General features: G+C 40.1%; 1 protein-coding gene across 2 annotated transcripts; it reads right to left on the bottom strand.

Annotated features, from left to right (window-relative positions):
- Window positions 1-358: 358 nt before the first annotated feature.
- Window positions 359-11717, bottom strand: sbds (SBDS ribosome maturation factor). 2 transcript variants are annotated; one of them, XM_034168563.1, is made up of 6 exons: window positions 11467-11717; window positions 11188-11317; window positions 8301-8501; window positions 4507-4671; window positions 802-967; window positions 359-723 (listed from the first exon to the last, which is right to left on the bottom strand). In XM_034168563.1, the coding sequence occupies exons 1-5, from the start codon at window positions 11592-11594 to the stop codon at window positions 842-844; spliced, it is 750 nt and encodes a 249-aa protein (XP_034024454.1). In that variant the 5' UTR covers window positions 11595-11717; the 3' UTR covers window positions 359-723; window positions 802-841. The 2 variants fall into 2 exon arrangements, with proteins under 2 accessions (XP_034024454.1, XP_034024453.1); XM_034168562.1 differs by having other exon boundaries at window positions 359-967.
- Window positions 11718-13128: the final 1411 nt, after the last annotated feature.

The raw sequence follows: 13128 nt of genomic DNA, 5'->3' as shown, positions 1-13128 counted from the left end.
ACGTGCACAGTTCTTTGCCTGAATTTCACACTGAATAAGGAACATGTTATCCAGCACCTACTTCGAAATGGAACTTGAGAGCAGCAGGGATAATGACAGGGATAAATGAGATCATGAGATCAACTGAGATCATGGTGTTTGAGCACTCTGACATACCAAATGTGGTAACACCAAATTTTGGTGCTCTGGCTAATTATGTAAAACCAGCTGTCAAGAATTTGGGAGTGATATTTGACAGCTGTTTGAGGTTCGATCAGATAAACTTTGTTGTCAAAGCAAGTCTGTCAGTCTGCTGAAACAGTACCCCCCCCCCCCCCCAAAAAAAAACTGGTGCCACGTTTACATTTTTATTTACATTCAGATTCACTCTGTGGCTGTTGGTAAGTTATAGAGAATTAAAAATGAAGAACAGAACTGTTTCATATTTATTTGCTTAAGTGCAAATTCAATTATTCTGACAAAATATACTTTATTGGTTTCATTAAATTAAGTAGAAAAACTGGGACAGTGACAGTGAAAACTCAGTCTGACAGCAGGAAGAACTGATTCTTCTGGTGACTCGTTGGTACGGATGGAAAATCTAATGAACGCAGGCACTCGGAGCCAATTCCAGAACTGCACATTGTGGATAAAAACCAAAAGTCATATCACATCAGTCTGTAAACTGCACATATGGACAATATGTTAGTTATGCAAATCCCTTTAAATGTTGACAGAATGTAAAACAGTAATGGTGGTGTTAGTATGATGAGGATCAGACATTCAGGTGGGTCTGAGGTTTATGTGCCACAGTGGCTTGGGTTAGTGTGGATCTGGTGCAGAGTTCTGAATGACTGGGTGACTATAACTTCTCATCTCCCTCCTCCACGTCCTTCAGACTGAGAACCTCCAGGGAGCCTTTGCCTTTGGTCTCGCAGCGAATCAGCTCATCCATCTCCCTGAAGCAGCCTGGATCCACCAGACACACCTGGTCTCAGCACGCAAACAGGAGACACACAACAAAGATGGCAGTGATGGTTTAAAAGCACAGGAGGAGACACCCGAGACAAAAATATGTCTGACAATATAGTATATTTTTAGAACAAGTACTTGTACTGAAGTGAAAATAAGTTAATTACTACAGAGATAAAATAGGGACAAAACTTCATATCACAGTATTTTCTTGGGTTGTGTCTCGGGATGGGTATTGATAAGATTTTATTGATATCGATGCCATTATCGAGTCCGCTTATCAATACCTCTTGTGAATTTTCTGTGTACCAAAAGTAGGCTTTACAGGTTTTATATGTCAACATTTTGTTTAGTCTTAAAGTAAATAAATATGAAATTGGTCACTGGATCCTTGATCTCTGGACATAAATAGAAATACAGAGGAACCTCGACATACGAGCGAATCAACACAGGAGTTTTTTGAAATATGAGCCGTCACCCGGTCGATATTTTTGTTTGGAATACAAGTGGAAATCTGAGTTCTGAGTTGCGCTTCAGGACACCACTGGAGAAAAGAAGGAGAAGCTTCTATTCAGATGTTAAGGCAGCAGATGAATATGTCACATGTTTTGCTGCAGTTGTTGCGAAGGAAGTGTATGTCCCACAACAAGTGTTTAACTGTGACGAAACATGGATTATTCTGGAATAAACATGCCACGGAGGATGTATATAAACAGCAGAGCAGAAGAAGCTGTGGGAGAATCTTTCAAATTTCATTGAAAAGAAACACAGAAAAAGTGTCCACTGGTCGTGCTTCAGCACTTTTTAATGACACTTGTTGTCCGTCACATTTCCACAACATTTTGAAAGGCAGGAAGAAAAGTTTTTTGGATAGATTTTTTATCCAAAGACCTGCAAGTTTACAATTAAAGTCTGTATGATCCTTTTAAGGATCTACAGTTTAAGTTTTGTGTTTACAGTGTGCGCAAACCTTCCTCTTCCCCTTCACTTCTTCCTCCGCCGCCATCCACCTTCATTGACTGCAATCGTCTGTTTTCTAAGGTAAGAACATTATATATACTCAACAAAAATATAAACGCAACACTTTTGGATTTGCTCCCATTTTGTATGAGATGAACTCAAAGATCTAAAACTTTTTCCACATACACAATATCACCATTTCCCTCAAATATTGTTCACAAACCAGTCGAAATCTGTGATAGTGAGCACTTCTCCTTTGCTTGAGATAATCCATCCCACCTCACAGGTGGGCCATACAAGATGCTGATTAGACACCATGAGTAGTGCACAGGTGTGCCTTAGACCGCCCCAATAAAAGGCCACTCTGAAAGGTGCAGTTTTGTTTTATTGGGGGGGATACCAGTCAGTATCTGGTGTGACCACCATTTGCCTCATGCAGTGCAACACATCTCCTTCGCATCATCTGTGAAGAGAACACCTCTCCAATATGCCAAACGCCAGCGAATGTGAGCATTTGCCCACTCAAGTCGGTTACGACGACAAACTGGAGTCAGGTCGAGACCCCGATGAGGACGACGAGCATGCAGATGAGCTTCCCTGAGACGGTTTCTGACAGTTTGTGCAGAAATTCTTTGGTTATGCAAACCGATTGTTTCAGCAGCTGTCCGAGTGGCTGGTCTCAGACGATCTTGGAGGTGAACATGCTGGATGTGGAGGTCCTGGGCTGGTGTGGTTACACGTGGTCTGCGGTTGTGAGGCTGGTTGGATGAACTGCCAAATTCTCTGAAACGACTTTGGAGATGGCTTATGGTAGAGACATGAACATTCAATACACAAGCAACAGCTCTGGTTGACATTCCTGCTGTCAGCATGCCAATTGCACGCTCCCTCAAATCTTGCGACATCTGTGGCATTGTGCTGTGTGATAAAACTGCACCTTTCCGAGTGGCCTTTTATTGTGGGCAGTCTAAGGCACACCTGTGCACTAATCATGGTGTCTAATCAGCATCTTGATATGGCACACCTGTGAGGTGGGATGGATTATCTCAGCAAAGGAGAAGTGCTCACTATCACAGATTTAGACTGGTTTGTGAACAATATTTGAGAGAAATTATGATATTGTGTATGTGGAAAAAGATTTAGATCTTTGAGTTCATCTCATACAAAATGGGAGCAAAACCAAAAGTGTTGCGTTTATATTTTTGTTGAGTGTATGTTATTATGCACAGGTAAAGTATACATGTCTATTTGATAATAAAAAAAAAATGTATTTTTTCATAATTTAGAATGGTTTGGAGATGTTTTACAAGGCTGGAACGGATTAAAATTATTTTAGTTATTTTCAATGGGGAAAATTTGTTTGAAATGCTAGCAGGTTGGCTTACGAGCTTGGTCACGGAACAAATTAAACTCGTATCTCGAGGTTCCACTGTAAATAAAATCTGCAGTTTTGTCAAAAGCATTTTTTTTTTCTTTCAGATATTGAGACAAATGTAACTCCATTGCCTCTAAGCTGAGCTTGCAGGCTGCTGCAAGTCAACATCAATTTTTCATAAAGAACGGAGGATGACTCAGTTTGGGAGGAAAAAAAAACAGTTTTGGTCTCTTGTAGTTTGTTGTCTGTATTACAGTGTTTGGAAAGAGGTTTCATTTGATTTAAAACAGCGATTCACTTTAAAGATGGAGGTCAATTCATGTTTCTTGCCCGCAACAAGACAAGAGTCCCAGTTAGTGACACTAAAAAGTGACACAATTAACATCTTTAAATGGCTTTGAGAGGGGTTAATGAAGAAATTGTGAACCTGCCACTTCTGAAAAGCAGCGAAGCAGCTGGCCGCAGCACTGTTTTGTTGCTTCAAGCTTCAAGTAGACCTGCTGCAGCAGGTCTACAATCAACATAGAGAAATGATCATTTTCCTGATAAACACCCTCAAAAACAACGGCTGCTCTGGCATAATGTGAACTGAAGGAACAATGAAAGAAATGTGAAGCAAAAGGGCTATCAATGTCGGTGGATTGAAACATTTCTTAACGATTCTTAAAAAGAACCGGTTTTCGATACCCAACCCTAGTTGTGTCGCTGAAGCAATTTTGCCCTCATCCCGATCAGTTACTCAAGTATCCGCTGACAAGTCATCCTGATCCAATACTTGCACTCCATAATATTCAGTCATAGATAGTCCAAACTATATGTTTTTGGAATCTTTGTGATCAGACAAATAATGCATTATAGTTTTCAATATGATTGGAGCATTTTTATATTTTAACGTCTGTGGAATTCTTCAATTGACCCCTACATGGCCGCCTATTGAAAATTCAAGTGGCCCGTCGTTTTTTTCAAAAAGCAAAGGTCTCGGGAGAATTTGTGCTGGATTTGGTGCTTGTATCACCATGTGAAGTATTGTTTCAGTTATTTGCTGCACTACAAGTACATTTGGTATGTCAAGAATGTGGGTGCTGGGCAAGAAAATGACCACTGTGTCAGCTGAAAACCACCAATAACATTTTGATATGCACAGGGTTAAAGATGGGGTTCACTGAGATTTAAGGACCCATATTGAAGCACCGTGACCTAAAAATGTCTGTGTTTCTCACTATTTCCAGCTCCTCATCAAAGTCTTCACTCTCCACCACAGTCAGAAGGGGTTTCAGTTTCTCCTTCAGCCTCTTTCCCTCCTTAGCTGGCAGAATCAGCCGCAGCCTCATGTGGGCTCTCTGGATCTGCATCGACTCCTTCAGCTGTCGGATCACCTCCAGAGCCTGGGGAAAGCAGGACAAACCGCTAAGCACCAACAAATACATTTATTAGCAAATACTAATGTGACAATCAGATTTTTGATCATTGTTTTATTCTATAAATCTCTGAAAACGAACCTGCCATAACTTTACAAGTCATAATTTTATGTTGCCATGAATATAATAGAATACCATGAACATGTCTTTGTCCCACTGCTAGGGCTGCCATAACTAGTCGACTAGTCACAACAACTTCGACTAATGAAACCGTCAACAACTAATTTAGTAGTCGACGAGTCGTTTATTTTATTTAAGTCTTTGTTTTTCTCTCAATTCATAGTTTTAGGCAGCGAGCCGTCCTGCCGTCATTTGGACGTTCAAATTTGGATAAGACGGCTGATTAAAACAGTGGCTGTCTTGTTCAAAGCCATTTAAAATGCGCAGTTTATCGGAGGAGGTGTGTGTGTGTGTGTGTGTGTGCGCGTGCATGCGCGAGGAGTCAACTCGCTGCAGACGGCAAACGGAGGCACGAGATGTTACATTCTGCTGAGAACCATCAGTGCATGTGACACAGCGAGCGCAGAGCAGAGAGAGGGGATTTTAACCCGAGTGAACATGTTAAAAAAAAAAAGTAGAACTGCCTTTACTTTTCTCTGCTCTTTCTCTACCGGTGTTTTTCTGACGGCACCGTCCTGTTCACACCATGTGCGTGTCGTATACTGAATTTATGAGATCATGAGATTAAATAAACGGTCAAATATCCTTAAAACATCCTTAAAAAATGAGAATATATAAATGAACTGAGGAAAAATTACGCATTCACGGGTTAAAAAACCCTGCTGTGGAGAAGCTGCAGTGATGTTCAAGGCACAGATCACAAACAGCAGGTGAGAACTCTGAACTTTAACAGCTGTTATTTTCCAAAGGTATTTATTTGTTCAATCTTAAGCTTAATGTAGTGTTCAAGCACAAAACGTGACTGATGAGGAGAAAAAAATGACTTTTAAAAATGACTTCATCACACTAAAAGTCAGAGTCAGAATAAAAATACAAGCTGTGATTTTTTGTTATTTTTCAAAGTTATTATAAGCTATATGTTTTAATTATTTCAAAGTGAGTTACCTCTTATTTTATTCTGGTTTATTTCTACAAAAAATAGGGGGAGTCAAATCAGCCTGCATTGTTCTGTTCAGTTTATATCAAAGTTTTCCTGCACATCTGTGTATTTTTTCCTACTTTATAAGAGTTTGGTGTTTACATTTGCTCCACAAAGTTTTAAAACACAATAAAATGTTCACACTTTTCTTTATAGCAGTTCTGTAATTTCAGAAATGCAGCAGAAACAACCACAAATCAGAAAAAGTTGAGACTATAAGTAAAATGAAAACAACAAAAAAAAAATGTTGTATTATTCCCAGTTTCTCCACTCAGAAAAGTCAAAAGTTCTTCCAGAGTTGTGTCTTGGTGGCTTCCCTCACTTTTCTCCTTCCAGCATGGACATTCAGTTTTTGAGAACTGCCTACCCGACACAGATTTACTATAAAGTACCACACTGTTTGTATTTCTGAATGACTGCTGTAAATGAAGTCTAAGAAATAGTCACTGATTTGGAATGTTCATGTTTTCATCCGGACGTTTCTCGGAAAATGCTGCAGGCCTTAATTTGGGAAATTATATATGATCCGACTAGTGGACTAATCGCAAAAATAATCGTTGACTAGTCGACTATCAAAATAGTCATTTGTGGCAGCCCTACCCACTGCCCCCCAGTTTCATCACAAAATACAATATTTAAATTAAAATTGTATTTATTTAAGTACAAAATGATTAAACACATAAACCCTGAAAAGCAACTGCTCCTGAACCTCTCAGCAGCTTGAGCCTCTTTTTGAAATAACTACAGCCACTCAGATTTGTTGCTTGTCAGTCTGAACATCCCACTTGAACTTTGGTCAACTATTCTTTGCAGAACTGGTCCAATTTAGCCACGCTGGAGGGGTTGTGAATATGAATCCCCAATTTAAACTAAATGAAATGTCAAATGAGGTGGCTATTATAAACAAAGAATTCTGAAAATATTGATGTATTTAATTTTATTTTTTGGTGTTATATGCCCAGTGAAATTAGCTTGATTTCACCTGGCTCTGACAGCTGCTCAGAAACCTCAAACTGTGAGGAATATGAATTTTGGTGGCATCATCTCACACCCCTAAAACAAATGGGGGAAACATTCAGTGTTTTTGTGGACTTTGATGGTGAATACGTCAAAATGGTTAAAATGTGAATTTTGCAAGGATGTAGTCACATGACTAGTGTTGCTTATTAGGTGGACAGATTTCCAAAGATAATATTTTGAGGAGGAAAGTGAGAGGTTTTTTTTTTATAGTGCATCTCGTACAAATAGCACAAGTGAAGCCCAGCACAGCATTAGAATGGATCTAACCATGGATTTTATCCTTTTCCATCATGTGACCAGGAGAAAATCCTTAAAGTGCGTTTCCTCTCCAGAAAGCACAGAACAGGCCATGTTTGTGGACTGCAGTGTGCCATGCTAAGCTAAGATGCTACGTGGGGCGACACCGGCCAGTCTACGTAGCTGAGCAAGCTGCTTCTGTGATCACTGAGTCTGATAGAAATGTGACGGCGAGTGGTCGCTTTTAACAGGACAGCCGTGACGTAGACCAGCCTCAGCGTTTGTGTTACTGGCCAAGCTGAGCTAAACCGATGGCTAAGCTAAGTGCTACCAGGAGCCCAGGTGTCAGTGCAAGTCTGGATAAGAAGGCTGACCCAGGGAACCCTTTTACTGTGGACGAAAGATAACGCCTCACAGTGGAACAATAATTCTACATGGCTCTGTGTGTGAACACAGCAGGAGTGAAATCAGACTTCACAGTAAGTAAACATTATTCAATCTTATTGAGACGTATGCAAGCATGTTGTTTTTTTAGTTTTTTTTCTGAATACACCTTTAGGTTACAAAGAGGCAGAGGCGGATCTTTGTTAATCACAAAATACAAAAATTTGATTTGAAAGCCAAATTAAAGCCATACTAAAGTCATAACACATTTGATGATAAAAACAACCCAGATTGACAGTGTGTACTGGATGAAGTGGACACAGGTGGAGTGACCTTCAGGCAGCACCTTAGATTACATCACTTTAATCTGTGTGCATTTTTCAGATGCTATAGGGCTAATTTAATTTTTATCAGATACATCAGGACTTAAAGAGTTGTAAGTAATGATTCATAAACTGGCATGTAATTTTTTTAAGATAGTGTTGATTGGAGTGCGATATGTCCTTTAAATCTCCCAACATTTCAACTGGATCTAATGTTAATTCATGTTCTGTGTTGTTCTACATATCCAGCAGATCTTACAGTCCGTGTAAATCCTTTGAATTAAATACACCTGATAAATCCAAGAGTAGTCTTAATAAAAAACATAACACGTTTCAGAAGGAACAAGGTTGGCCTCATGTTCTCTGCTGTAATGTATTACCAATTAATCATCATCATCATCAATGGACTGGTGCCACTTGTAGGAAAATACTCCTTGAGGTTAGGTGGAAAGCATACGCTAAACAGAATTGGCTGAAACTTTTACAATGATTTTTCTACTATATTTTAACCACATTTAGATTTGGTTGCTTACCTGTTGCTTGGTGCTCTTGTTGACTTTGACGGAATAATGGATGTCCTTCATCGCCCGCTCAATCAGACTCACTGTGTATGGCCTCTTGGTCTCGGGGTTGACACATTTCTCTGCAACAATAGTGGCAATGTCCCTGAACATGGTTTCCAGCTGATTCTGTCTTTCCTTGTCTGATACTTGCAGTTCTCCTTTGGCTAAAATCTGACCAAATAAAGGACAAAGCAACTCATAAAATGACAAGAACTGATTAATACCGTACAAAACTCAGAACATGGACATTTACAACCTGTTTGAACACTGCCAAACTTGGGTCAGATCCATTTCCACTGACTTTGTTGTGTGATGTTACTCCAGTTTCAGATGTATGTTTCATCAAATTGTACACTGTTGTTCATACTATTGCTACTGTCTGCAGTAACCAAGAACAGACAAAGAGCCAAAACTCTCAAAAGGTGCAAAAAAATATTGCCACCAACTTCAGAGATTACTACCCAATTAAGAAACCTGTCAGACTGGTCGGTACCCATGTACAGCTGGGTGGACTGAGACAATGCAGATGAAGTGTCTTGTCCTATGACACAGACAGGTAGCGTGACAAGGAACTGAGGCCAGGTTAAATGTATTGGTAGCCCAATTCCTTATCCCACTGAGCTATCTGTTCTATTGCCTAATAACATAGGCAATAAATTGGTATACATATGTAAATGTTTTCAGACAATCAACTTTTATGCAAAAACATTTATATAAAAAGTGACATTGCTCAATCAGACATTTTTCCCTCATTGCAAAAGGCAGCGCAAGTCTCAGAACTACTTGCCTCATTTGTATATCTGTCTGTGCATGTATCTGTTTGGTCAAAATGTACACACAAACTTGACAAAGACTTTGTAATGTCAAGGTGAAACAAACCAGGGGGCCCGAGCCTTGGAAACATTGTATATGCGAATAGTCCAAAAGGTCTTCCTGGCTTGTGCCCAATCTTGTTGTTCTAAGTTACCTGCTAGAACCTCGCACATGCCTGAGGTTGGGCTCTGCAACACAGGTTTAGGTAAGCATCTGCCTTTTACATGTTTATATTTGGTGTCGGTGAACTGGGAACACTTTGAATTCTGAAGCAGGAATTTTAACTTGGGAAATGTCAATGTCCCACTTTATCTGAAACAGCAATGGTTTCACACTGGGATCACTTCCTGCTCATGACCAGTTGGTGAGCTCCTTGGTGGGTGAAAAACAACATAGAATTATTATTACTACAGTGAAGGACAGAATGAAGCAGAAGATTTAAGTTCCATGATGGTGGAAAGTATTAATTCTAGACAAGATGTCTCGATTATATAAGGAAATTGCTTTAAAAGGCCAGAATGTGTTACAAGCATAAATTTGATATTTTACATGTACAACAAATGGAAGCATAAAGCAGTCAAGACTCAAACAGCCTGAAGTACTTAATGGTCATAACACCCACAGGACAAAAGCAATTCATAGCAATTTAGTTTAAAAATATTTTAATTTAATTTCATCTTGATTTAACCAGGTTAGTCCCATTGAGATCAAGATCTCTTTTGTAAGGGAGACCTGGACAACTGTAAAGTTTCCAGTTGACATCGGTGTGTGAGTGTGTCTCTGTGAATGGGTGAATGTGGAGCATAACTGTAAAGTGCTCTGAGTGTCTGAAGCAGATGGAAAAGCGCTATATAAATGCAGTCCAGTTACCATTTCCAATTCACCTAACCTGCATGATTTTAAATGTGGGAGGAAACCGGAGCACCCGGAGGAAACCCACACAAACACAGGGAGAACACACAAACTCCACACAGAAAGACCACAGGTGGGAATTGATCCCATGACCGTCTTGCTGTGAGGCAACAGTGCCAACCACTAATCCACCGTGCCGCCCAATAACAGATAACATAAGTTAAAAAGCCATATACAATGAAGGTCTAGAGTCTAGACCAGGCCACTCCAACCCTGTTCCTGGAGGGCATATTTTCCATGAAAATTCAGTAAGGTATATCTTATATATTATATTCCAATTCTAAGGTGGAACTATGCCAGTATACAAAGGTATATCTAAATATCTAAAAAGGAAGAGTAAAATAGGAGAGTAGAAACGAGTAGAGAAGAGCCACTTAGGTGCCTGGTCTTGAGAACCAGGGATGTCTATCTGCTCTAGTCACACATGGTCAACTAGCATTAGCGTTTCCCAGCTCTTGATTGGCTAAGCATGCCGGATTGAGTTGAGTTAATTAGCTTTAGGTGAAGCAGAGAGAACTGCAGAAGTCAAACTAAAGTCATGTAATCACAACCTTTGAACTGATTGTTCCACATCAGAAAGATAGCCACTATAACTTTTTTAACAGGTAATATGAATATCTTTGTGGGTTATGCTAAAAGCACATATTTATCATGTTGTTCCATGCAGCATGCGAACCAAGGCGAACGTTTTTTGTTTGCACTCTTGAATCTGACTGCCATGTGTGGATCTGCACTGCATGCTTTCAGTGTCAGAACAACAACCTAAGCCTGATGTCTTGCCTGTCAAGTAACCATGCAAATTATTTGATCTTACATGGTTCATATCTATGGTTAGGATTACGATCCGTGTGATGGTTTGTTTTGTGAAATGTATAAAAGCATTGGAAATTTGAACAATACAACCACTTCTGGACCAAGTCTTCATGCACTTCCTGTCTTGCATTCCAGGTCCAATTTGCATATTGTGCAGAAGAGTTTAATTTCACCTACATTGTGGTGGCGCACACAGTCAAAATGACCAAAAAACAAAAACCCAAACTGTCACGTCCACTAACTTATAGGCCTGACTGTAGCCAGAGTACTGATCCCAAAGAACCCAGCTGTCAAAAACATGAACACTGTTTCTGCTGACCTGTTTGCAGATTTCTGTCATGTCATCTGTTCCAAATGCGTGGGACAAGTCGTCCTTCTTTGCCACCTGACCCTTGGACACATTGGCGAAAATAGTGTGTGTTTGCAAAACTTCATCCAAGTCCTTCTCTCTGTGGGAAAACACAACCATCAGCTACGGCCAGTGGACATTATGACAACCATTTTTGAAAGAAGCTGTGATCAGCACCTAACACCCTCTAAAATATACTACAAGACTGAAGAACAAGTATGTTAGAACATTTAGCTTAGCGTTACTCACGCTCCTGACCGCCAGCTCATAACTTTGTTCTTGTAACAGGCGATTTCAAATCGCTTCCCTCCTTTTTTTATCCGCACCACTGCTACATTTGTCAGCCGTATTTGATTCGTTGGCGTGAATATCGACATAATTGTCGTTTAATGTAACTGAACTGTTATTAAACACTAGTCACAACTTAGCTAACATGGGCGTTACAAATAAATATCTCTCAGAAAACAACGACAGCACACGATGGTTCCTGATGCTTCTTCTTCTACGTTTGGGGTTTATTGGCGGTTGGCAAACCTAGTGGTGCATTACCGCCACATACAGGACAGGAGTGAGCAAACTCTCGCAACACAACCATATTTGCATATTATTTACCTCAAAAGTGTTGATACAAAGGACTGTTTTAAAAATAAATACAAGCATTATTTATTGACCATATTGAACAAGATGACATTAACAGAAAATAGTGAGTTTGTGATACAATTTGTTTTAGTTCCCCAGTGATGTGATAGTGTAGTGCTGTGTTTGTTTGCTAACTTGCAGCTTTATTCTAAGGTGAATTAGTGGTTTAGCCAATGAGGTTAACCTCTGGGTTTAGCACTGTTGCCTTACATTGAGAAGGCCAGGGGTTTGCATCCCACCTGTGGCCTTTCTGTGTAGAGTTTGCATGTTCTCCCTGTGTTTGCGTGGGTTCCCTCCAGGTGCTCCGGCTTCCTCTTAGCCCAACAATCAGCGCTGAATTGGGCCAGATACTGGCCTCCATTTTGGAGTGGGAATTCCCACTCCTAAATGACCAATAGAAAAGCAGCACTGGAATTCCCACTCCTAATCGACCAATAGGACAGCATGCGCTCACACCACATCAAGTGAGTCTCACGTCAGCGTCTCGGCTGCCAACCAATCACAGGCTAGGAGAAAGAGGCCAGTATCTGGCCCAGTTCAGGGCCGATTGTTGGGTTAGCCCCGAACTGGGCCAGATACTGGCCTCTCTCTCCTAGCCTGTGATTGGTTGGCAGTCGAGACGCTGACGTCAGCCTCACTTTGATGTGGCACGAGCACTGCTCTCCTGTTAGTTGTTTAGTAGTGGAATTCCAGCGCTGCTCTCGTATTGGTCATTTAGGAGTGGGAATTCCCACTCCAAAATGGAGGCCAGTATCTGGCCCAATTCAGGGCCAGTTGTCAGGCTAAATCGGGGCGGTTGTCAGGCTAGATTCCTATGGGTTCCTCCCAACTCTTCTTTTTTTCATGAAGCCAACTTTATTGACAATTCAAGAACAACAAAACAACAAATTAATTACACAAAAGACACACAAAACACACAGCAAACCACAAAGGCGCTTGGGGGCAGGGACAAAAAACAAATTGATAAAAGAAAAAGAACAAGCCTTTACATGTACTCTAGGGATTTTCATTAAGTTTACAGTCTTTAACAAAATTATATAATTTTATACCATTTTTCTTCATAAATTTAAGTGATTGAAAGAACAAATGAAACTCTTTGTGAAAAACATTGAAGTTTAGTTTGGTCTTCATATATTTGTTTTGTGTATGAAAAATTTCCCCATCATTAATAATACATTCAAAGCTAAATCTTGCAGTCTATCATCTACAGCTATACCAAATAAGACATAGTCTTTGTCCAAATGAGACAGAAGTGCAAATTTAGATGAACAC

This window comes from Thalassophryne amazonica, chromosome 4 (genome assembly GCF_902500255.1).
Source record: "Thalassophryne amazonica chromosome 4, fThaAma1.1, whole genome shotgun sequence".
Classification (NCBI taxonomy): Eukaryota; Metazoa; Chordata; class Actinopteri; order Batrachoidiformes; family Batrachoididae; genus Thalassophryne; species Thalassophryne amazonica.
This window is presented reverse-complemented; position numbering and strand designations above follow the sequence as displayed.